General features: G+C 45.5%; 1 protein-coding gene across 2 annotated transcripts in view; it reads left to right on the top strand.

Moving 5' to 3' along the window:
* The window catches only part of RPTOR (regulatory associated protein of MTOR complex 1), a 297,707-nt gene that overhangs the window by 231,828 nt on the left and 39,230 nt on the right, over positions 1 to 26,649 (top strand). For both annotated transcript variants that reach the window (XM_065415691.1, XM_065415690.1), the window contains 4 exons: positions 3,097 to 3,215; positions 11,686 to 11,789; positions 12,986 to 13,169; positions 15,239 to 15,349. In XM_065415691.1, the coding sequence (XP_065271763.1) occupies positions 3,097 to 3,215; positions 11,686 to 11,789; positions 12,986 to 13,169; positions 15,239 to 15,349 (518 nt within the window). The remainder of the gene's footprint in view (positions 1 to 3,096; positions 3,216 to 11,685; positions 11,790 to 12,985; positions 13,170 to 15,238; positions 15,350 to 26,649) is intronic.

The following is a 26,649-nucleotide window of genomic DNA, read 5'->3' as shown; positions in this document are numbered from 1 at the left end:
AAATAAAGACACTGAGGTTTTAATTTGTGTGTGCTGCACAGCTGTGCCCTTGCTGGACTCGGGTTGCAAGGTTGACGATCTAAACCAATTGTGCTGCCCTGATGTTTGCTGTTAAATTGAATGAAGAGTTATGCACACCCGTACAAAACCAAAACAATCAGTGAAGAAAGGCAATTTCTTTTTGACGTTCATAGCTGAAAAGAATTGTTTTGTAAATCTGTACTGCAAGGTCTATTTAACCAGTGTTGAATCAGTCCAACTAATTACAGAGCTGTCGTTTTAAATTAACTCTCCCCACTTGCCTAGTGCTTTGTCTGTGTCTCGTGGATTTTTTTTATTGTAGTCCATTATGTGAAATGAAACCACTGTTCCCTCCTGCTGTCCGTATCTCCTTTCATTATCACACTGACTCAGGTGGTTCAGGTTTAACAAGGAGCTGTCAGATGCATCATTCAGCTGAATCCATTCGATGAGCAACACTTTTGTTAGGAAAAAAATAATAATACTGTAGTGAGGGAAGGGAACACACCTCCAAGCACTATCTCTAATGAGTCTAAAAAGCCTTTATAGAAATTCCCTCTGTTCTTTTCAGAAGCTGTTGAGCGAATGAGGAATTGCATTGGTGAAGTCCTCCCCCTCCTTCCCCCACCCCCAAAGCTTAGATATTTAAAAAATGTCTTGGGGGTTTTTCTTCCTGCTTGCGTCATGAGTGAGGACGTTATCAGAGGGGCTGGAAATACTGAAAACTAGATTCCCTCCTGCTCCCACCTTCTTCTCTCCTCTCCCCGCTTGCTCTTTCTTTAAAAGAAACCAACCCCTTTAGATTCCCAGCAGCCCTTATGTAACTTCCAGTACAGACCCAAACGCATTGGAGGCAGAAAGCTGAGCCAGGCTTCAGGGAGCCTTTGCAGCAGTGTTACCTGGCTGGCTGCGTCAGTGAATGGTACACTTTCCCCCCAGGCTTTTATCACCTTGTCTGTCTTGTTTGAGTTGTTTTCAAGGTGAATTTGGTGCTTGTGAAAACTCAGTCTAACAACAGTGGCCTGTAGCCTGGCAAACACAGACAGGCACTGTGCCATCTTCTTCTGATTGTCTTTGGGATTGCAGACCTGGCCTTCTCTGGAGCAGAGACTTGCTTTGTTTTCTGATGATTTTTCTTTACTTTAAATATGAATGAACAACTTCTAAGGAGGGGGATACATTTTCCCGTATGGCCAAAGCCAGAATTTGAACCTAGATGTGTAGAAGTGGAAGACATGCTACATTCTTCCCTGTCACCAAGCAGAGCCACCTAGCCCTTATTCCCCTAAACTTACACCCAGTGTGTCAGTGTGTTGCCTGGTTTTGAACACTTTTGGTTATGGCCTCTGCAAACATAGAGACAAAATGGAGCATGAACCTTTTTGGAGTCTGGCTCATCTTGCACCTGCCATTATATCATGAAGGGCAAATTTGACATTGTTGCATCTTTGTGTAGCCCCAAATTGTTTCCAGGATCGGTGACGATCCTGTGTGAACCCTATGTATTGGAAGAGTGAGGAAAGCTTGTGACAGTTTGAACAACTGCGTGGCCAGCATGTTACTGTTCAAAAGGTGTTGTCAACAGTGTAGAGCCGAGAGATCTGCATACGCAGCTCCTGGTAGTGTTAATAGACATCACTCTGCTAAATCCCTTGGGCTCTAGTGGCATGAGAGGCACTTTAATTTGCAGGTTGTATGAGGCCATGGAAGTTACTCGCTGCCTTGCAGTTTGCAGAATGCCCTGTCACATCATGGTGAATTTTTCTGGCAAAAGGGAGATTCCCTTGTGTAACCTAGAGAAGCATATGGGAAAGAGTGCGGTCTGTGCACTGCTCGAGCTTGTAACTGCATTCGGCTTCCATTGTGGGCCCGAGGTCAAAACTGAACTGTCAGCATCTATTTTCTCTTGGCTTGAGTACAGGTACAGAAGCTCTCCAAGGTGAGTGCTTGCTTGTCAACCAAGGGACTGCAGCTTCCTAACGTAAAGCTTTATATTTAGATGCCCCGGGAAGCACACGGGGAAATGAGACAGCTTTCCACATCATTTACAATTCACTGTGACTCATTTGAAAATCCTATTTTAGTTCCCTTTTGTCACTACAGCACCTACCTTACACCTCTCAAATGGCTCTGCTCCCAGGATCGGTGTTATAACCATAGTACATGGCAAATGGTGTAGGAGGTGTAAAAGAAATTGCTAATGTGCCTAAAACCAGTCAAATAAAGTGTTCACCGGAGCCTTCTCAATCATACAAACTCTTATTTATTTGATGTGTAAAGTGCATTTATCACTCCCTCCCAGTGCACGTACTAAACAGCAGACATTCAGTGATCAAGTTGGTAATTAATAAATTGACTTAATTGCAGTTGAAGGATTAACTCAACCTTCCACCCTGTAAAATGAATCATAGGACTGGAAGGTACCTCGAGAGGTCATCTAGTCCAGTCCCCTGCACTCATGGCAGGACTAAGCATTATCTAGACCATCCCTGACAGGTGTTTGTCTAACCTGCTCTTAAAAATCCCCAATGATGGCGATTCCACAACCTCCCTAGGCAATTTATGCCAGTGCTTAATCACCCTGACAGTTAGGAAGATAATAAAGAGCCCTGATACCTCATTATTAGCATTTAGATGTTAAATACACCTGTGGGATGTATAAAGTCCTGAACATACCAGCTGCGTAGCTAACCTTTAATAGGGCAAAAGGATTTTAATAAATGTATCTGTTCAGAGAGACTCCAGACTTCTTACCCATTGAGTAGACTTAGGACAAGATGGTCAAGTGACTTGCTCCAAGGGACTAGAAAATAAGTATTTTGGATGCTAATTCCGGGCAGATATTCTGTCTGTCTGTGTGTCTGTAACCCTTGCAGACTTCCCAAAGGGATCACACAGTGGGAGTTTTCTTCTATTTCTTGGACTGTGTTTGAGTGCTTACCTTGATCTTTTCTAACTGCCATTGTCAAGTTCAAGAGCAGCTCTTATCTTGGGAGGAAATTAGTCCACATCAGAGGCCTGGGGGTGACTGCAGCTTTCTGACTTTTGTGTGCTCTCCATGTTTTTCTGTCCTAGGAGTTTCTTTCAATAGTGTTTACACCCAAATTTGGAGAGTCCTTCTACATCTGGCTGCTGACCCCTACCCTGATGTCTCAGATGTGGCCATGAAAGTACTCAACAGCATTGCCTACAAGGTATGACTGCCAGTCTTCATGTATCTCTAAGCTCTTATGTTTTGAGGGTTTTTTTCATACTCAGGCAAAGTGTGGGTAGACTGAATCTGCATATACCCAGTTGGAAGGCTATGGGAAGCGATCACTGCTCAGTCTGAGCCAGGACAGTACTGGTAGAGAAGGAACTTTAACATTCCAAAACTAAAACACTCAGACAAGCTCCGAGCCAAATAAAAAAGACTATTTGGGGGAGAGGCTGGAATTTTTTCAGAGATGCCTTTATTAGCTAGGGGCCTTAAAAACTGAGTTTTGCTTACTTGCCTAGCGAGTAGATCAAAACCTGGGTGATGTCGTACAGATACTTCAGTAAATTATCCCTTTGCAAACTGATCTAGATTATGCAAGTGGGACTGGCCTGCAGACTGAAGCCACAACAGCTCTCCAACCCAGGTGAACTAGTACATGTGAGTCTGCATGCAGACACCCTTCCCGCTCCTCACCTCTTCAATACTGGCCTTAATCACCATGCTCACCACATTTCATCCTGCAAGCAGGGCCAGCTCCAGGCACCAGCCCACCAAGCTTGTGCTTGGGGCGGCACCTGGAGGGGGGCGGCGCGGCGCTCCGGCCGCCGGGGAGAACGGGGCCACGGCCGGGCTCGCCGCCCGACCCCCGGCGCTCTGGCCACCCTCCCCCCCCCAGCCGCCGGGGGGAGAGCGGCGAGCCCGCCCTCTCGCCGCCCTGCCCCCGGCGCTCTGGCCGCCCTCCCCCCCGGCGCCCTCCCCCCGGCTCGCCACCCTCCTCCCAGGGCTCCGGCCGCCTCCCCCCCCCCCCCCCCCCGCCTGCAAGGATGATGAGAAATCCCTGGAGACTGTCGTCACTGGTACTCCTGAATTGCCAGCATAGGGAGCTGTAATAGCAACCCTCACCTTCCACCAGAAACCAAGCACCTGGCCACTTCAGTACTTCTAATCACCAACAGCCCCCACTGGATTGCGCTGGAACACCATTTAGACACACTCCTCCCCCCACATCGGGATTCCACCTTCACGGTTGCTCCAGCATTAAGACCATGAGCTAATCGAAAGCAAGATGGTGTCTCTTACTGATTTCTGATGACTAACCCCATCACTTAGACTTGAGCTCCTGGGTTAGCATGGCTGTAAGAGATGTCAGCAGCAGCATCCACTATTCAGTATTAGAGACCTCCTGCTTTAAATCTATTTTTCCCTTAGGAGGATAATTCTTAATTTAAACCCTTTGTTACTTGTTTTGAATACACACATGGGTCAGCCTGCAGACTTCAAGCCTGCGCGCTGTGGTTTTTTGGATATTGAATAACTTCACCTGTTAGGTGGTGAACTGAGATCTCCCGTTCGTGACTTAGGCACCAGATAAATCTGTGCATCAGATTGGCAAATCTCAAATTCAGAGAAGTGATGAGGGGGAGAAATTAAAGCTTTCAGACTCCCCTTTCTGGACCGCATCATGGTAATTATTAGACTCTTTGCAAAATGAAGCTCTAGTTCTGCTAGAATTCTAGGATTGGCGTGGCCATACTGAAGATCTAGGTTCTCCTTTTCCTGTCTTCCCTATTTTTCTGGGGCTTACTCCCTTGCTATAAAAAGAGCTCCATGAGCACTACCAGAGAGGTGGTTGTGTCCTCTAAACATCTTCACTAGCGCAGTACAATGCTGCTTAGCCAGCAGGAGCCATGCAATTTTGAACATTATGGTGTCCGGGTGGGCAATGAATGTTGTGCCAGGACTGGTACATTTTCATGGTAATTTTTTACGGCTCTGTCAAGTGCCACAGGGCTTAGGTCCAAGTTCCTGTTTCTCTGGAGGCCACAATTCTGTATTTTGGGGGTTGCTATCCTGGTTTGCTGACTGGTCCCCTATCTTCTGTCTGGCAGTATGCCTAGGACCCCAAATCCCAGGCATCTTCCGAGGGTAGGAAGCTGCAGTAAGGGCCAAAGGCAATTGGAAAAACCCTCTCATGACCATGAAAGCAGCCCAAGTTTCACTGGGCATCAGTGTGTGCACAGCTGATTGAGAAGTGGAGAGCTGCTGCTCAGGAGGGAGGGCGAAGGAGGGTGGGGATTCACAGGTTTGTGGAATGGAATGGAATGGCTGTCCACTGAGGATTTTGGCAGCTTGAGTGCACAGACCTCTTACATCTCATGCTCCACTTCCCAGGCGACTGCTCTATGGCCCCTGTGCTGTCTCAGAGGCAGTGATGTTTCAGATGGTTTTACACCCTAAATAATTGAAGCATTTGTCTTTGCAAGGATTTTTCAGCTGCAGATACTTGACCTTTTGCCAAGTTTCTCTCTCCCTTTCCTTAGCCATAAAGTTGAGGAAGCGCCAGTGTATGTAATTTGTCCAGGCACAGATGACAGTGGCAGCCACATGGGTAGAGGGAGATTGGTTCTAAGTGCCTCATGATACTGTGGGTCTCCTTCCACCCCCACATCTCTCAGTGCAAAAGCGTCTCTCTGGTTCCTAAAAAGGAGCTTAGCCTATAGGGTCTTATTAAAAACCCATCTAAATGGAGAGCTAAGGCTGTGAATCCCTGGTCAGATCTGGCCCTAACTCATTTCATTGTGCCTATAAATCCCACCAATGAGGGCTCCTGCCAGGATTACAGCCTTAACTTCACAGGTCCCCACTCTTGTGAGCTGAGGCAGATCCTGGAGGCCCTGATGTTATTTAAATGGAGTTCTTGCCATTGAATTTCCGTTTTAGGTTAATTTTGAGTTTGCCCCTTTTAGGTTTTTTTAATGTATTTTCTTAAACACCCAGCAGTGACTAGAGGTGAGCTGGATAATACCCGGTGAACTCATTGTGCCCTTGAAAATGTCTTGACATTCAGCTCAGAGAAGATTGTCTGGAGAGTCCCGACCCCCACCACCACCACAGGCCCACACTTTCTCTCTTCTCTTCCATGGAGCCACAGCAGTCCTGGGAGTTTAGGCTTATTTGTCAAAATCCTTAATGTGCCGATCAGACTTTGGATGAGCAAAAACGAGCTCCTTTCAAATACTGGATTGCCACAGGTCCATTGTTCCTCTTGAGCCGGACTGTACGGTACAGATGCTAGACATTCATTTCACTGTTGGAAGGCACTTTCATAGCCCTGTGATGGGCATGGGATATGAACCTGCAGAGAATAGAATACTGTACATGGAGACATAGGGAGGCATAGTCCATTGGGTGAATGTGGGAGTCACGGGCATGTTAAAGCCACACTCGAAGTCTCAGACTAGGAGACTGCAGCGACAGTATTTTAAATCAGAATAATTTTGCTAAATTTGATTTTTTAAAAGCATTGAAATACACAGTGTTGTCTCTGGGGCTGATTAGGCATCGCTAGTACTCATGTTGGGTTGGTTTTAGCCTAGCAATTGAATTTAAAAAATAAATTGGAATTAAAGACCTTTCCTTCCAAACTCCAACTCAGAAAACCCCAAACTTGTTTTCTGGTGTCTCTGTTGAATTGAAAGAATGAGATCCCAGCGAGTGACGCTGGCCCTTGAAGACTCTGATCATGATTAATTAACGAAGCTCCTTCCCAGGTTGCTTCATCCAGCTATTTTCAGTGGAAGGCCTGAGGCTCACTCACCTTGATAGTTACTCCTGTGTAACATGCCCTCCTCGTCAGGCACTGCCGTGCATGAACAAGCAGCTCGCTCTCTTTATCTGACATTGTTATTCAGAGTTACCATCTCCCCCCCCAAAAAAGGATGTGATGTGAATACTACAAGAACAAACCTCCAAAAGTGGGGGTAGGAGAACAGCTGCCTCAAGTGGGTTATTTCAAGCTGTCTCTTTGTATCACTAACCCATGGCCCTGAAATTGCAGGACTTGGTCACTACTTTAGCAAAGAGGGATTTCTGTTCCCCTTTAAGAAACGGGAGTGTCCTTTGTGTAACTCATTTCACTTCATATCCCTGCTGTGTATAGCTTGGTCTGACTTCAGCCTCTCTTGAGAGCCAAGCTGGCCTGAGCCACTTGTGATGAGGGAGACCTGCCTGCAAAATACTTCAAACCATGGAGCTTTTGTGACTAAATTAGTTAATTATGGACTGTATATAGTTAGTTAACTAGTTATCTTCTACCCTCCCTCCACTCTCGTCATGTGACCTTCTCCCTGCCCCAGATAATGGCTTAAGTGCTAGAAGGTTTTATTTGCACTACAGAGAGGGCAGTGATGTTAGAGCATCTGTGTCTAATGGAGAAGGTGGGTAGCATGGGAAAGCAGCTGTTTCAGAACATATCGGTAGGCTAGCTCAGGTGCCAGGCTTTGTTACTAAGAGCACATAGCAGCTGCTCTTGTGTTTGGATAGCATGTGGCTGTATTGTATTGTAACAGAATCGTGACCACTCATGCACCTTTGGAGCCAGATCTGTGACAGTCAAGAGGGATTGATTCTCCTAAAAGCAATTGACATTGTGAATTTTCTGCTAGGTCATCTCAGGGGAAGGGAGGAAAGAAGAAAGCTGAGACTGCCTAATGATCCTCTGGCTCCCTCAAAGAAGAGTGGCAGGACAGAGGCAGTATGTGCTCTCAAGCACGAGTGCCTCAATTTTGGGTCCGCCGTGAATTGTGTGTGTAAAGTGCAAAGGCAGAGAGTGCTGCTCCCACTGGGTGCAAGATCTGCCTTTTATGCTCACTGCCGGTGTGGATCCCAGCAAGCCATGCACACAGCTCTTTCTGTTCACTTGCCTTGTAGTTCTATGGCTGCCCTGATCGTCTCATGGTTAGCATACTTTCTACTGGATAAAACCCTGCCGTTGGGAGGTTCTGTTACCTGATTCTTTCGCCCCACTGTACAATGCAGAATCTCCAGGTGTTTCAAGAGGCGATAAAAGTCAGTTTGCCCACGTGACTTTTGGGGGATAGCGTGAACTGCTGCACTTAGTTCCAGCAGGTTTTTGATGGCGCAGTGGCGCTTCTGTCCCTTAAAAGCACTTCCAGCATGCCAGAGCCAGGAGGAGCAGGAGGGTCTGAGTTTTGGGGTTTTAAGCAAACTGAAGATTTTTCCTTTTTTTAGAAGGGGGTGTGGTTGCCCTGGGCTGGCAGCATGCGCAGGCTGGGGGAAGGTGAGACAGCTGTGTATTGATTTCCTCACTGTCCCTCCTCTGGCTGCCACTCGAAGCTAGAGCCAGCCTTCCTTAGCTGGATGGAAAATCATTTCTCTTGCATTTTCAGTTGAACTGTCCCGTTCTAAACTGCTTTTTGAACACTGTTAAAACAGTGACCCCTTTTACTCCAGGGGTGCCTGCTTTTCAGTGGTGGATGAAGTGACCTGTATATATCCCTTGCCTTCCTCACAGCAGTGTTGTAAGGCTACATGTTTGTAAGGTGCTTTGAGATCCTCTGGTGAAATTTTGAACATGAGAACATAAGAACGGCCACACTGGGTCAGACCACTGGTCCATCTAGCCCAATATCCTGTCTTCCGAGAGTGGACAATGCCACATGCTTCAAAGGCATTGAACAGAACAAGGCAATCATCAAGTGATCCCCCTTGTCGTCCAGTCCCAGCATGTGGCAGTCAGAGGCTTAGGGACACTCAGAGCACAGGGTTGCCTCTCTGACCATCTTGGACAATAGCCATTGATGGACCTGTCCTCCATGAATTTATCTAATTTTTTTAATCCAGTTGTAGTTCTGGCCTTCACCACATCCTGTGGCAACAAGTTTCACAGGTTGACTGGGCGTTGTGTAAAGAAGTACTTCCTTATATTTGTTTTTAGTCTGCTGCCTATTAATTTAATTGGGTGAACATAAGAACGGTCAGACCAAGGGTCCTTCTAGCCCAGTATCCTGTCTTCCAACAGTGGCCAATGCCAGGTGCCCCAGAGGGAATGAACAGAACAGGTAATCATCAAGTGATCCATCCCCTGTTGCCCATTCCCAGCTTCTGGCAAACAGAGGCTAGGAACACCATCCCTGCCCATCCTGGCTTATAGCGATTGATGGACCTATCCAGAATGACCCCTGGTTCTTGTGTTATGTGAAGGGGTAAATAACACTTTTTTATTCACTTTATTCACTTTTGCCACAGCATTCCTGATTTTATAGACCTCTATTATATCCCCCCCTTAGTTGTCTCTTTTCCAAGCTGAACAATGTCAGTCTTTTTAATATCAGAGGGGTAGCCGTGTTAGTCTGGATCTGTAAAAAGCAACAGAGAGTCATGTACATGCATCCGACGAAGTGGGCATTCACCCACGAAAGCTTATGCTCCAATACATCTGTTCGTCTTAAAGGTGCCACAGGACTCGCCGAGTCTTTTTAATAGCTCCTTATATGGAAATTGTTCCATACCCGTAATCATTTTCGTTGCCGTTCTCTGTACCTTTTCCATTTCTGATGTATCTTTTTTTTTTTGGATGGGTGACCAGAACTGCATGCAGTATTCAAGGTGCCGGGGATTTATAAAGTGGCATTTTTATGGTCTTACTATCTCTCTCTTTCCTAATGGTTCCTAATGTTCTGTTTGCTTTTTTGATTGCCGCTGCACACTGAACAGATATTTTCAGAGAGCTATCCACAATGACCCCAAGAGCTCTTCCTTGAGTTTTAACAGCTAATTTAGACCTCATCATTTTGTATGCATTACTGGGATTATGTTTTCCAATGTGCATTACTTTGCACTTATCAACGTTGAATTTCATCTGCCTTTTTTGCTGCCCAGTCACCCAGTTTAGTGAGATCCCTTTGTAACTCTTTGCAGTCAGCTTTGGACTTAACTATCTTGAGTAATTTTGTATCTTCTGCAAATTTTGCCCCTCCCTGTTTACACCTTTTACCAGATCATTTACAAATGTGTTCAACAGCATTGGTCCCGATACAGATCCTTGGGGAACAACACTATTTATCTTTCTCCATTCTAAAAATTGACTGTTTATTCCTAGCCTTTGTTTCCTGTCTTTTAACCAGTTACTGATCCATGAGAGGACCTTCCCTCTTATCCCATGACTGCTTAGTTTGCTTAAGAGCCTTTTGTGAGGGACCTTGTCAAAGGTTTTCTGAAAGTCCAAGTACACTGTATCCACTAAATCACCCTTGTCCACATGTTTGACCCTGTCAAAGAATTCTGATAGATTGGTGTGGCATGATTTCCCTGCACAAAAGCCATGTTGACTTTCCACAACAAATTGTGTTTGTGTCTGATAATTCTGTTCTTTCCTCTAGTTTCAACCAATTTGCCTGGTACTGAAGTTAGCTTACTGGCCTGTAATTGCCAGGATCGCCTCTGGAGCTTTTTAAAAAAATTGGCGTTACATTAACTATCCTCAAATCATCCGTTACGGAAGCTGATTTAAATGACAGGTTACATACCCCAGTTAATAGTTCTGCAATTTCATATACGAGTTCCTTCAGAACTCTTGGGTGAATACTATCGAGTCCTGGGGACTTTTTATAGTTTAATTTATCAATTTGTTCCAAAACCACCTCTATTGACTTCTCAACCTGAGACCGTTCCTCAGATTTGTCACCTCAAATGAATGGCTCAGGTGTGGGAATCTCCCTCACATCCTCTGCCATGAAGAGAGATGCAAACAATTCATATAGCTTCTCCGCCATTGCATCGTCTTCCTTGAGTGCACCTTTAGCATCTTGATCGTCCAGTGACCCCACTGATTGTTTAGACGCCTTCCTGCTTCTGATGTACTTTAAATATTTTTGCTGTTAATTTTTGTCTTTTGCTAGTTGCTCCTCCAAATTCTTTCTCAGACTGTCTAATTAAACTTTTACCCTTGACTTGCCAGAGTTTTATGCCTCTTTTTATTTTCTTCAAGAAGATTTGACTTCCAGTATTTTTGCCTGTAACCAGTTCTTTTACTCTGTTGTTTAGCCATGGTGGCTTTTTTTTTTTATTTTTTTTTTTTTGGTCCCCTTACTACTCAAGGTGTAGAAGTTCAATATTATTATGCAGGACCTGGAAGTGGGCGATGGGAAGAAGACAGGAGGAATCTTTGGGAACAGCTGTACTTACATGAAAGTTCTTACAGGAGTGTGAAATCTGGATTGGAACTTTTGCTTGAAGGAGGGTAAATTTTGAGTATGATAGGAAATCCAGCACTTCTTTCCTGAGATATGAGAGAGAAAAATCTCGTTGCTGCAAGGTAACCCCCAAGCTTGCTACTTGCCCATTGGCAGCTTTTTACAAATGCTAGTGCAGATTTTAGATGGTCATTTAATTATGGGAAGGGATTACATGTCACTCAAAAGCCTTTCTCAGTAAGTAGCAGAAGGATCTTTTCGGATACATGTTTCCTGACTGACCAAGTTATTTAATAATCTAATAGTAATTGGATGGGAACTGTTCAGGAGCCATTGATATATGTTTTCAAACCCCACTTTGTTAAGAGTTTAACCACATTTAACCAGAGACATGGGATTTTATTAGAGAATAAATAACTGCAGTTGATGTTCGCACCCTCTCAGTTGTGGAATACTTTGATTTTTTCCTAGGCAACAGTAAATGCCCGCCCCCAGCGCATCCTTGACAGCTCCTCCCTCACGCAGTCTGCCCCAGCCAGCCCTACCAACAAGGGCATGCACATCCACCAAGTGGGGTAAGTAGCCTCCTAAATGTTGTTACCTTGACGGTTCCAGCTGAGTGGATTTGTGCACTCGTTCCCCACCACAAGCCATTCAGCCACCCCAGTTAACTGAGACACAGATGAGAAACTTGCAGAACTCTCAGTCGCTTTCTGTCTGGTCTTCCTCTAAACACTGGTAAAGGAGAAATCCCTGTAAAAAGCTGGGGATTTCCCTCTGGCGCCCTCATCAGGACAAGGAGGAGCCTGGCACACTGACTGCAGGTAAGTGGAGAAAGCAGGATAAAGACTCATGCTCTCATCCCTCATTGGTTTGATCTGAGGTAGATGGGACCTACATTTCCCCATAGAACTGATCTGTCTGCTCTCCACTCTGAAATGGTGAGGACTCAGGGTTACCTGATCAACAGCAGAGGCTGCGTCTAAAGTGATCCAGAGCAAGAATGACGTGGGCAAGTCTGGGCTTTTGAAATGAGCTTCTGTTGTGGTTATTCCCAACCCCAACCTCTCGCCCAGTGGAAAACAACAACTGGCCCTTGCACCCTTGCAAACGTCATGCCAGAAAACCTCACAGCGGAAAGGGGACACAAACATGTAAAGATTCTGTAGCCATGTGTTTGTTACTGGCCATGGAACAGGGAAAACATCAGGTTATCTCTGCCTTATACTCTGCAGCGTTGTCATGAGCTGACATGATCCCTGAACTCCTTGGTGAGCTAGAATCACTGTTAACATGTCTTGGGTAAGGTGTCATAACTGTGTTCATATGAATCATTGTGACCATGGCAACCTCAGTGTTCCCCAGTGAGCAAAGCTGTTTAAATCTCTAGACCTGAATTTAGGTTTGGCACAGCAGCCAAGACTCGTTTTTATTTTGGAGGGAGATGGCAGTGAAGTATAAAGCCTAAAAAACAAAAGAACAAACCTGTACCTTCTAAAATAAAAACAATGGCAAGGAAAGATGCAGAGGTGGCACAGTTAGTGATTTTGAGGGCATGCCCTTCTCCAGCACCCAGGTTTATAGTCTAGTTGTAGTCGTCCCCCGGTAGATGGATTTTCCACCTTGCTCACGTTGTAAGAAACTGGTCCTTTCTCAAAGGTGGAAGCCATTATTTGGTTGTATTCCACCCCGGAGAAGCCTGAATTTCAGTGGATGTTCATCAGCTTGGTTCAGAAAGTGTGTTCATCCCTGTGTTCTTTCCCAATACTAGAGGGTCTCCTCCAACTACCAGCACAAGCATCTCCAGCCTGACAAACGACGTGACAAAACCGCCAGTCAGCCGGGACCTCCCATCTGTAAGACCTTCAAATGTAGGCAGTCTTGGGGTCCAGTACACCCCCCACTCCCACCAGTTCCCCAGGACAAGGAAAATGTTTGACAAAGGGCCAGATCAGGTAAAATGGATCTTTCTACTAGCTGTGACCCCTCTACCTTGTGTACTTTTTGTCACACGTCCTGTTCTTTGCTCTCCTACTTTCTAAATATCCTTCTTTGCTTTTTGCAGCTGCCACTGACTCCAGTTTAGTTTCCTCTAATCCTGCCAACATCAATAAAGTAAAAAATGAAATTGATTATTTTTCCTCGTCTCCAGGATAAATGTCGCTTTGTGGCTCTTGATGCGACATTACTAGCTGCTGCTGCTGCTGCTTCAGAGAAGTGTTTAATTGGAAAAGGTTATTTATTGTTCTGTAAACATTCAGTTACTTTACATAAATTGAGGCTGCTACCTCACCTTAATGAACAAAGTTTCAGAGACATTCTCAGAGGCCAGGAGTCAGTCGCTGTCCTTTATTGCAGGAGAGAATGTCAGATCCTTTCAACAAGCACCTTTAGTGTTGGTGGGCCCCACAGGAGCAGCCCGTGTCACACAGTTGTAGGTCATGGTGCACTCAGATCTTCATAATCCCTCTGCTACTGTCAAAATATCCATGTGCTCTCCAGCTTAGATAGAAAGAACAACAGTCCATACCGGCTGCAGTGGAGAAGCACACAGGTCAGATGCATCTAGTGTTTTCATTGTTCAGTGCCAAAAGGGTTCATTGGGTTGATGCTCAGACAATACTTGGTCCTTGTTTAGTACTTTGCAAAGGCGAGCAGGTGTAATTATCCCTACTTCCCTAACGGGGAACCTGACACACACAGGTGGTGACTTGTTCTGCGTCAGTGGCAGGAGCAGGGAATGCAGCCCATGGGAACCCAGTGGAACTCCTGCCCCCATCCCATGCTAGGTCCATTTGACCAGAGCTGCCACCCCTGGGAGAGAATGCAGGAGTGTTTTAGTGTCTGACTGCAGAAGGAAGCCCAATGAGTAAGAGCTGGGGTCAGTGAGGGATTTACGTACTGCCAGCATTGGCTAGAGCCAGGCAGGTGCTAGGCATGCTTTCACACGTCATTTCATGCAGCCAATTCATGTCACTCTGAACTTGGATCTTTCTAGCCCTTGGAGGCTCTTTCGCAGAGGCTGCCAAACTCTACCACACGTGAGAAAAACGGGGGGGGAAGCAGCTTCATCGCGGAAGGAGAAGAGCCCCACTCACTGGTGTGTGCAGATAGTGCTGTTAGAAAGTGCCACATGGTCAGACCTGGAGTCTGAATTCCTCTCTGCACCGATGCAGCCCAGTCAGCAGCATTACAGCTTTCCTGCCCTAGCAGGACCAACCACCTCGGGGAGGAGAGGGGAATTCAGCCTCCATGGCTCGTTCAGTCCTGGGCCTCTCTGCCAAGACTGCCAACGGTAACGATGCTCTCTGGGATGTGGACAGCTGGCTGCTAGGAATTGGAGAGTGGCCCCCAACAATTCACTTCCCATCAGCCACTGCACAGCAGTCAGATGGTAATGCCTTTGGCACACGACCGGGCAGGAGGGACCAGATTCAAGTCAGCAACTTAGAGCTGAAACTCGGTGTATCCCATTACGAAGCCACCTTGGCCATCCAGTCCCAAAGACAGACACATCTTTAATGAGCTGGATGAGGGTTGAGAGTGGCCTTTCCCTCCTTCTTCTATATGCCTTTTCACCCTTTTTATGCCTGTACGTATGCTGGCCCTGTTCTGAGGTTTGGGCCAATAGTTTTTTCTTGACTCATTTTCCCTATCCCCAATTGTGCCCTATGTTAAACTCCAGACAGGCCATGGAAAGGAGCCAGTGCTATTACTTCATGCTTACAAAATAGCAGTGCCCAGAGGCCCTAATCATTACTGGAGCCCATGCTATGTGCTGGTTAGCGTCTCCGTGCTCTCCCTGAGGAGCTAACAGAGGGGCTGTTCTTTCAAAGCGTGGCATGCACAATCTCATATCTCGGCAGCACCTTTCAGCATCTATCTGCTCAATTTCTCTTTGCGGTTGAAGTCGGCCTATGATATTAGTTCCGTGTGGGCTCTGGGAAGAGAGCCAGCACTTTGAATGGGGGTGGACAGCATCATTAACAAAAAATGTTTACCTCTGTGTTCTCTTCCTGGGCAGACCACTGATGATGCAGATGATGCTGTTGGACACAAAATCTTCATTTCGGCCACAATGCAGACAGGATTTTGTGACTGGAGCGCAAAATATTTTGCTCAACCGGTCATGAAGGTAATATTCTCCCTCCATTCATGTTTCTTGAATCACAACCCTGGGATGCTGACCCCTGGAAATGTGGGCGCAATGCGCTCTCTCTTCTCTCGTCATTCCTTTTCTGTTCATCCTATGGAATGAGAGCGTTGCTCGCACACCACCCTCCCTGCTACTTTTTTGATCCACGTAACCACCTTGCCTGTAAAATGTGGGCAGAGGAACAGAGAGACGATCAGAGGGAGGGGAGGATTTAGTGGAATGTTACCAGAGAAAGAGCCCCAGAGCATGAAGTAAAAGCTGTGCCAGGCCCATGTGAGTAGGAGTGCCAGTATGTGGGGAGGGTCTGCTTGTTGGTGCCACTGGTCCAGTCAGCTAAGCAGCGTTGCCTTACTGTGAAGGTTAAGCATGGCTGCAGCTTCCAAAGCATTGTATTATCCATCAATAGCTGACATGCTGATGCTGTGACTGAGTTGTTACGCATCGCACAGTGGCAGTTAGGTGCTCCAGTTACATCCACCACGAGAAGCACAAATTACATACACAACTCAGAGTAACAAACAAAAATTCAGTCCCCCACTAAACAAAGTAACTGGGCCATGGACTAAACTCTGCCCCAACAGTGAGAACAGATTCTAAAGCAGGGGAGAGGGGGGCCCAGCCCCTGGTCGTGGGGCTTTCAGCCAAAGGAACTTGACAGCAGATGTCTCCTCGATTATGAGGGTTTGTTTCAAAGCAGCAGGGTCCATGTCGTATTAAGTATTTTGTGTGTTTTCCCCATAACTTCCCTTACAAGTTACCTGGGACATTTGTGTTCAAAAGGGGGGTTTCTCCCTCCCCACTTGTCACCTTCTTCTTGCTTAATTCTATAGCAAAGTTATAATGCTGAATTGTCACATTGCGATCATTTCCATAACAGATACATGTCGTAAACAGAGGAGTGACGTCCTTACACTGGAGTTAACACTTCCCTAGCACACTGAGGACTAGGTGTACCTTGCAAATGTTAACTGATCCTCACAAACCTGCAAGATGGAATAGGGTGGGTGGGTAGATGGGTAAGTAAAGCAAAGACAAGACTTGGTCACAGGTTCAAGCATGAGGCGGGTGTAAGTCGTCACGGTGACGCTTGTCTCTACAGTTAGTACATGGCAAAGAAGGCCTGTCCAAATCCAATACAAGCTTTTCTAGCAACTCTTTTAAGACTTTGTTGGATGTGGAAGTCCCTCTTTAAAAGCAAGTTTTGTTTTGTGTGTGCTTGTGACAACAAATGATCTTGCTCTGAGCCAGGTAGCACAAAGGTGTATTCAGGTTAACTTTCCTGGGAAAATGCTGGAGATTAATCATTCTTCCCTGCCAGCCCAGAGAACAAGAACAATAAAAACAACTTGGTTGTTACAATAAATGTCACTCTCCTTTTGCTGTGTAATGAAGCCCCTGTATTCCAGCAGCAAGGGCACAGACGCGGCTTTCTTCCCACCTTTGCATTTAGGTTTCTGGCTGTGCTGATGCTAAAACAAGCGGAGGAAATCATTGAGAATGCTGCCTTAAGTGAAGACTATTTAATCCCAGTGTCAGCAGAGCGTGTCCTCCACTCCAAGTTAGATTTGATCCTGCTTGCTTGAGTGCAGCTTTAGAGCTGTGACCTACTCACAGGCATCTTGTAAAATCTCCTTTATCTCAGAAAAGGGGGTTTGACAGCAACTGAGGATCTGAAATAGCTCCCAGGAAAAACTCCCGCAGCCTTGGTTACTTAAAAGAAATTACAATTACAGCAAGGAAAGAGGGTGGCAGTGGAAATTGTGGTGATGCTGAATCTCCTTTGAGATACATGGGCAGGAGACAGACAGAGGACTTTGTGTGGGGGTAGGTGAGGGTGTGGGGACTGGGAGAGGAGTTGTGGCTGCAGAAGGGGCGGTAAATTTAGAATGGGTGGTTGGCAAGCCTCAAATTGTTTGCTTGGGAAAATCTGTAATTTCTTAGCCCTGGAGGGTGGAGGGGAGATGGCTAATGCTGATCTCAGGGCAGATTAACATGGTGTTTCCAAAGACGCGTCATGCAGGGATTTGGAACTGACAGCACAGGTACTTTGACTGCTGAAGGGAAAGAAATGTGTGCTGCCAGGACTGCCAATGCGTGGATTCTGGGGAATTCCTGGATCGCAAGGTTGCAGAAGTTTGTGGGAGAGGAAGGACATGGGAAGTGCTGGCTACAGACTGATTCGGGCGTGAAGAGGTAGCCTGCATTGGCATCATGTTTTGCCCACTCTGTGGCATCTAAGTGCTGACTTTTAAGAGGTTGTGATTTACCAGACACTGTGGTGATTCCCTTGGGTGGAAATGATCTGCCCCTGATCCCTGCTGTACACCTCAGACAATGTATGAGAGCAGATTTGGACAGTCTCAGAGACTTGTGTCCAGAGGCTGTGATAGTTTGATCTGGCCGAGTGTCTGAATAATTGCCACAGCGACAATATGAAAGCTATTAATATGTGCCCAAAGAATATTAATTGGGAAATGGGAGTGTTCATGGCTGCCCAGAAAATGTGTGCGGTATGGCATAGAAACATTACGAGCTCTGACACCTCTACATCTGTTGGTAGGGCCCTACGAAATTCACAGCCAGGAAAAACGTCATGGACCGTGAAATCTGGTCTTTTGTGTGCTTTTACCCTATACTGTACCCTATATACTCACGGGGGAGACCAGCGTTTCTCAGATTGAGGGTCCTGACCCAAAAGAGAGTTGCAGGGGGGTCGCAAGGTTATTTTAGGGGGGGGGGGGGTTACAGTATTGCCACCCTTACTTTTGTGCTGCCTTCAGAGCTGGGTGGCCGGAGAATGGCGGCTGCTGACTGAGGGCCCAGCACTGCAGGCAGCAGCGCAGAAGTAAAGGTGGCAATACCATACCATGCCATCCTTACTTCTATGCTGCTGCTGGCGGCGGCTCTGCCTTCAGAGCTGGACTCCTGGCCAGCAGCCACCGCTCTCCAGCTGCCCACCCCAGCTCTGAGGCAGCACCGCTGCCAGCAGCAGCGCAGAAATAAGGGTAGCAGTACCGCAACTCCTCTCTACAATAACCTTGCGGACCCCCTCCCCCACAACTCCTCTTTGGGTTCAGGCTCCTACAATCACAACACTGTGAAATTTCAGATTGAAATAGCTGAAATAATTAAATTGACAATTTTTAAAATCCTATGACATTGAAATTGACCAAAATGGACCGTGAATTTGGTAGGGCCCTATCTATTGGTTAGGTCTCAGAGGATCTTTCAAGCATTAAGTTGTCAGTATTTTGGAGCAGAAACCTTGTCTGTGATTTCTATCGCCACCCTAACACAAACTCCAGCCTCCAGCCATTGTGGAACATAACCAGGAACGCCATTCCACTGTAACGTAATTGTCCTTTGCTCTAGGCACCGCATGTGAGTCGGTTTGTAGGAGGGGAGAGGTAATGGCAGTAGAAATGTTTGTATGGCAGGGAGTGAAGATTGCAGGGAGATGCGTTCCCTGCTTGTGGTTGAGGACTCCTGGATACAGAAGGGAGGAGAGAGGAGAGATGGGGGGGGGATGCAGTGAGTGGGTCAAGAGCATGGGTGGGGAGGTAGGCCAAAGCAGGTCTGGTGGGGCCCAGGTAATGGGAGTGTGTGGGGTGTGGGGGAGTAGTGCAGGCTGGCTTGCTGGCTCAGTATGCAAATTCCAGGACATGGTATGTATAGCTGTCTAACAGCATATCTTTCCTGTTCAAAAAAATGGGAAATTCAGTAGCAAACATATCTGTTAATACAGAGTTACGGTTGCTTGCTGGTATGTAGTCCCCTTGCTGGTACATAGTCCCCTTGCAGACAAGTTTGAGCAAAACTCAAACTTCTGAAACTAGGAAATGCACAGGTAAGGTTGCACCTTAACTCTGCTCTCTTTCCACAGTGCCCCTGGGTGCCCGTTAACACATACACCTTTGCTTGGCCAGTCCCACCATGGCTGAAATGTACGAGCTCTGCACCTCCTTTTACAGACCATTCACTCTCACCCACAGGATTCCATCTAACACAATTAAAGGACAAAGTGGGGGGGGGAGTTTGTCAGTTCCTCATTCCCTCTGTTCCCTGGAGCTGGCCGTAGCCCCTGGGAATTATTTGTAGACACTGTAACGCAGTCAGGGTGTTAGGTGTCCTACACTAACTGGTGGAGGCAGAAGTTGGGCCTGCATGGTAAAGGGCTAGATGTGATAGGAGGACATGTGAGTTACTTTGAGGTATGTGACACAGCTGTGACAGTGATATGAGAGGATCTATGTTTTGCACCCTCCAACGTGTGTGAGCAAAGGAAGGAAGCGACATGTGTACCTTCACAATGCAGTATGCATCATTTCAGTGCAGAATTGTGTATATTATATAAAGAGCAGAGCACCCGGGTTTAGTAGAAAGGGAATTGTCAGTAGCAAGCTGGGATAGGAGAGCAATTTAAGCATTTATTACCTGCATGCACTCCAGGTAACGCGAGCGTGGTCAGTGTCAGGTGTAGCTGCACTGAATGGCAGAGGCAATAGTTAGCTCTGCTTAGTAGAACTGTGTTTGTGAGCTCTGTGGATTACTTTGGGGTGTGTAAGAGAGCTGTGATTGTGATATGAGGGGATCTATGTTTTGCATCCTCGTGTGTGAGAGCAAAGGGAAGAGGTGCATGTGTACCTTCAGGACGCAGTATGTGTCATTTCTGTGTAGGTTGTGTCAGTAGCAGGGCACAAGGCTTTTATTACCAAGGATATCAGCAGTGAGGTGGAATATGCGAGCATTCTAATATGTTAAAGCTGATTAAGTGAAAGTGTAGTTGAGATGGTATCCTGCGGGTAAGTGTGAGGGATTTGTAAAAGGTTGTGAAATGTTTCTTAAATTGTAATGTGTGGTATTCTTTCTGGGGAGCGGGCTGTGTGTGTGTGTGTGTGTGTGTGTGTGTGTGTACACACGTGTACATACACCGGGATCAGGTACCTCCTGAAACTTATGTTGCCAAGGGCCAGTGAGAGTATGTATGTATTAATCCATTGCTCAAAGAGGGTAGAGGGAAGATGTCATGGGCAACCTTTGCAGTTGTTTTGTCCTTTTTGTCTTTTAATTGTGTTAAATGAAATCTTGTGGGTGAGAGTGAACGGGTTGTAAAAGGAGGTGCAGAGCTCGTACATTTCAGCAGCTGTGTGGTAGAAGAGTAAATGGGGGGGGTGTTGAGAGGCATATTGGGGGATTGCTGAAGAAGAGCAGAGTTAAGGTTGCGGGGAAGATCTTACCTGTGCATTTCTTACTTTTCAGAAGTTTGTTTTGCTCAACTCAATGTTCTGCAAGGGAACAGCATACCACCAGGCAACCATACCTCTTAATTACTTTGTTTTTTTGCCATTGAATTACAGTGTGTGTCTGTCACACAAACCAATAATATGATGGTGCTCGAACAGGAAAGGAATCAGAGGAATACTGCTGAGTACATATTTTTATAAACATCTGCTGGTTATTTACGTTTTTCGAGTAAATGGAAAAATTGTATTTCATGAGTAGGAAATTCCTCCCACCCTAAGCAATAACAATGAGGCATCCATTACTGCTCATTCTTGAAGCACATGGTGTGTTTTGTTTTTTAAATATCAGGCTAGGGTAACAGTGTGAGCTAATTGGCTGCGTGTCTGTGTTTTATGAAACTAGCTACACTGTAGGCAGGTTTCCAAGTATCTTAATTTTTTTTTATGTGAATCACTAAGAGGAAATAAAATCATTGGTCCAGTGCTTCATCAGCTCTACTGCTAGTGTAAGTAATTTTCCCTTGACAACAGCAGCAGCAAAGCCAGTAATATATTGGGAAATATTTCTGACCTATGGGGTTTAGTTGCCAGATTAAACTTCAAGCTTTTGGGCTTTATACAAAAATTGGCTTTGGTCAAGATGAGTTTCAGGGTCTCATTTCTAAGTGCAGAAAATGGTAAGTAAGTTTATAAAGGGAAAAAAAGAGAGAGAGAGAGAATTGGGGCTGATGGTGCCATTTAAAAATGGGTAATGTTTTGTCTCTCAATGCTTATTAAAAACATTTGTCTACTTTCGAGGATAGTTGCTCACAAGAGTGGTGTCTTATTAATATAATAAATCACTGTAGACAGCCAATCAAAAAGCAACATTGGCTTGTGTATGGGGAGCGATTATTTGGGCTTGAGTACTTCACATTCATGAAACAAAATTACTTTTCTTTTTTTTTTTAGAAAAAGAAAAATTTGAAGCTCTATGAATATTAATTTGATATAAGGGGAAATGGGCTGAGAGTCAATCATGTGAATACACAGAGCCTCTTTCTGCATCCATTAGGCCCAAATAATTTGTTGGGTGTATTTCCCTAAAAATTGGGATGTTCTGAGAACTGCAAAAGAACTGTGTTCATAAACAGAATTTGTACCATGGTTATTTCATCAGCTACGTGGTTCCATCCTTTTTCTGACATGATAGAAAGAGTGGTAATATTTGTTATAGTGAGAGTTCTATAATGGTTTCCATTCTAACCCCCTGTTTTCAGGGATTAATTTTCATCATTCAGGATGAAGTTTTCTGGGCTTAGTATCTGACTAGAGATGATTGGGTGTGGGGGAAGGGCATTGAGCAAAATCAGTTCTTTTCTCTTAATACAAGGAGGCAGGTAGGGGGGAAAGAATCAGTTCCTCATTATTTCTGAAAAATATTTTCGCAAGGGGCTTGAACAGCTCAAGGACTGAAATGGCTGGCGGTAGAAAGATTAGTTTTGGACTGTGACTTGCTCACTGAGGAGAAATGCCTTTGAGTGTTCAGGTTTTGATTTGACGGAGTTCTGAGCATTTGAAGGTTGCACTCTTCAAGTACCCAGTAAACTTTAGCAATAGCACAAAACTTGTAGTGCCCATAGGTACAGGAGGCAGCCCTGGGTGTGCGTGCCTAGCTAACTTGCCTAGTCTGTGAAATAGTTACCAAGCATGAGTGGTGGATGAGGGAAAGACTCTGCAGGAGGAACAAGGAAGTCATCTTGTAAGGTGTGCAGTGAACGAACAATGCAGAGCTTCACAGGAGGTTTGTTCACTGTGAATCTTCTAGGGTAAAAACTGCACACTTCCTCAGATGCACAGGAGAGGCGCTCCATTGTGTACATCTCATAAGGCACACAGGACAGGATATTCCAGTGGTGTGGAGCCACATAGTTTGAGAGCATTGATTGCTTTCATACAAAATAAAAATAAAAAAGAGCCTGGAAAATCTCTCTTTGAGAGCATTTAGGTTGCTTGGTTAAGCACTCAGAAGTCAGAATATGTTAATGTTAAGGTTGGATGCACAACCTTAACTCTTCCCCTGTGTGCATATTAACAAATTTCTCAAATGATACAATATAAAATACAGTTTTTTCCCACAGCCCTCGGGCTTGTCAACCTGGAGACTTTGTTATGGGATTCAGGGTGTAAACCAGACCAGTGAGGGGTTGTCACCACTTGCCCTGCAACCCTGGTGCCTTTCAGTGCTTTGCTGCTGTAGCTCCTAGTCTGAGACACTTACAACCAGCCTACAAGCATTCAGGCCACACCCTGAGTGTCTGTGTGCTAGACAACCCTACTTCAGCAGCTCTGTCTCTGGCTTTCACCAGCAAGGGGACCCCAACACACTCCCAGGCCCAAATTTCCCAGAAGTGTGTGCCCTGAAGTGTCCAGCCCTCTCCTGGACAGTTCAGAGAAATAGTATGGGTTGTTTGTTCCTCTAAACCAAAGTGGGGTGCGCGCACCTCAGGGGGTGCGCAAGAGGATCCTTTGGGGTGCGCGCCTCCGGAGCAGCGCCGCTTCGGCAGTTCGGGCGGGAGTCCAAGTGCCTTTTTTTTTTTTTGCTTGGGGCGGCAAAAATGGTAGAGCCGGCCCTGCGGCGCGGCAGGGGGTGCATGCTCAAAAATGTTTTACTGATAGGGGTGCGCGATCAAAAAAGTTTGGAGACGACTGCTCTAAAGACACAAAAGTACCCGCAGCTTATTAACTGGGGTAAATACACCCTGACCTTTTAAACACAGCACCGAGTTGATGTATTGTAAAAATAAAACAAATGTGTTAACAATAAGACATAGATTAGGTGATGCCAAGTATAAGGAGTAAAGTTAGAAAGAGTTATAAGCAAATAAAAGTGAAAACATGCCTCTAAAACTTAATCTAGCAAGGAACAGGTTTTGTTCAGGATGGTTTCTCTCCTATATGCAGTTTCCAGAGACTTCAGCCTCCCCCTTGGTTGAAGGACTCATCTTTCTCAGCTTGCAAGAGCTTTGGCTTCTTGTCTGTCTGTCTAGTGATGGAAGCCACAGATGGCTTCTGTCTTTCCTTATATTTTCCAGAGTTCAGTGACTTTGTTTCAGGAGGCTTGATGGTACCTCATGCTGCTCTTCCCTTCCTGTGGGCCTCCCATCCCCCTGTATGTAAATGGGGCTTCCATTGTTTTGATTCCACCATGCTTCATTTACATAGGAGACTAGTAAATAGCTGCCCTCTCTCTTGTCGGGGAGGGAACCTGTTTCTCCTTGCTTAGCCACAGACTTTAAAGCATAAAATTGGTAAGTCTCCATATTTCCTCGTATATTGTTAATGGATATATTTCACAGTGATATTAATCACCAGTGTGTCATTACCTCCCAGGAAAGACTGCACTCTATATATTTTGATAATACAGTAGCATCAGATACAATCAGTTGATTCAATTGCTTATCGCTGGAGGTCCAGCCACCCGTCTTTATAGATCTGTAAACCTTTGAAATGGATTCTGCACAGGGTTACCCCTCAAAGTAAAGTTTATTCAAGCTATGAGGAAGGTGACATGGAGTCTGGTGGTGAAGGAAGCGCCATGCCCTTTCTTCCCCCATTTCTAAGCTCTGTTTACTTAATATATAAAAAATGGACCTTCATTGTCTTTGCCTGAAGATCAGGCTGGTCACAGAATCAAATACACATTCCTGTGTTGGAAGTCTTGTCTACCAACTCCTCCTGACATGCCTGGTTTAAACACACTTAAGTCATAATTCCAGCATATATCCACAACTCTACCTACCTACTGGGTGTGTATATCACGAAAGAATATTCATGCTCAGTGAGTTATTAGTTTTCAAATGATATCTCATGAGGTGTATTTTGTACAAAGATTATAACAATAGTGTGTAGGGTGTGAATAAGGAGTGCTTAGTGTCACTGACTTACTGCATGGCAAGCCATGGTGCGAATCTACAGTACACTGCCCTGCCCTGCCATGTACGAAGTCTTCGAATAGACATTTTTGTAATTTACTTCCATTCCTGTTTCGTTTATTTTCATTGTATACTGCTCCTGTATATCTTTTCTCCTTGAAGTTTTGTTAATAAGTTCCCTTCTTTCCAAGTCATGTATATATATTAATAATTAAGGGCCTTGGCGCATCCTGCACTTCGGTACAAAGCAGAAGAGGGGACAGAAAGCCCCCCTTACTCTTTTGTGCCAATGCGATGTATTACCACTGCATTCCCTTCCCACAAATGTGCAGGGCGTGGGCGGAGCCTTGATCCTGCCTCCCCAAGGGACCTGGAAATGAGCATACGCTGTGCTGAGCATCCACCTGTCACAGCTTACTCTGTCCCAGGAGCAGCAGAGAGACCAAGAGGGAGATTGATTCCCTTAGTCACAATCTCCCTCCGAGGCTGCCCCTTTGCTGTGGGCTAGATTGCAATTCTACTTAATGTGTCGTGTATATAAAATAATCTTGCTGTGCACTTGTTATACAACTCATGGACTCTGTCTGACTGGGGTAGGCAGCGTAGTGCATTATACTATGAGAAGTTACATGTGGGTATCTAAAGCCTGACCTATACTAAAAAGTTAGGTCAACCCAGCTACATCACTCGGGGTGTGAAAAATCCACACCCTGAGCGATGTAGGTAAGCGACGTAAGTCTCCGTGTAGACCCTGCGAGGTCAATAGAAGAATTCTTCCTTCAACCTAGCCCCCACCTCTCGGGGAGGTGGGTTCCCTATGCTGATGGGAGAACCCCTCCCGTCACTACAGGCAGTGTCTACACTGAATAGCTGCAGCTGTGCCGCTGTAACATTGCACGTGTCGTTTGAAGGAAAACGTTATGTTGCATTGTGTTAACTGAGAAATAGTATGGAACTCGATAATTGAAGACTATTATTTTGCATGTGCACAAAGAGTAGAGAGAAGGTTCCACGTGCAACTTTTTTTGACATTTCTTCATGCTTAACCAAGCAACTTTGATATTCTTATACTACCCTTCTTGGCTGGAATTCTGTAAAACCTCCTTCTAGAAGTGCCGCTCCTGGAGCATTAAGGAACACAGAACCCTGATTGGCTACTGCTGCCTTTTGGGAGCTGCTAAAGAAAGGAAGTGAAAAATGAGCCAAGTGCAGGTAGAAGAGAAGGACATTGCTGTTCCATTCTAGCACTTCATGCAGGGATGCTGCTTCCTAACGTAAACAGGGGGAAAGAAAAATGGTCATTTCTGTAATGAATAAATAGAAAATGACTGCGAGCACATCTTGATTGCATTTAAATTATGAGTTTAGCTTTGCTTCATAGTCCTTGCTCTGAAAATGCAGGGCTTAATTTCCATTATAAATCACTGGCTCAGTTTCAGACCATCAAACTGGACTTGATTTATTGATTATCAAATAAATGTACAAAGAGAGCACTGCATTGCAATTGCTTGGTGGGGAGTTAAACAGCAGACAGCTTTGGGAATTCTGATCTCGGCAGAGAACTTGACCCAACTCAAAGTTCTGAAAGTTCTTGTGGCAAAAGGCCGTTCTGCCAACCTCGTGCAAACCTGGATTTGTATCTTGCAGCGCAGCCTTGGCTTTGCCAGCTGTATGAAAGCCCCATGTCAAAGAGAGCAGAAACCAGTATTCATTCTGTTTGATACAGACATAATGTGAGGGTAGAGGCTGGAGAGGATTCTGGAAGGTGAGAATTACATAAACAAATCCTTCTTGATAATCCTTGCCGTACCTTCAGCACTTTCACTGCACTGTATCTTGGCAGTCATGCAAAGCCCCAGCAGAGAGATTAACCCTTTATAAAATTGTGGCAGGAACACGAAACAGGATAGATCTCACAGTAGTAGTATTTGCTCTAGTAGAAGAGTGTCAGCCTCTTTTCCTGACCCCCCAACTACCGATTCACTCATTGAGAGATAGGCAAAGAGTTAAAAGAAAACAACTTCATTGGCTTTTGAATGGCACTCCTCGGTGGGAGGATTCAGAATTATAATTGGTTTCTTTCTGAGTGGCAGCCAAGAGGTGTTAGAAATCTGTGGCGTGT

Source organism: Emys orbicularis, chromosome 13, assembly GCF_028017835.1.
Source record: "Emys orbicularis isolate rEmyOrb1 chromosome 13, rEmyOrb1.hap1, whole genome shotgun sequence".
Classification (NCBI taxonomy): domain Eukaryota; kingdom Metazoa; phylum Chordata; order Testudines; family Emydidae; genus Emys; species Emys orbicularis.
Note: the sequence above shows the minus strand (reverse complement) of the source record. Positions and strands in the feature narration are given on the sequence as shown.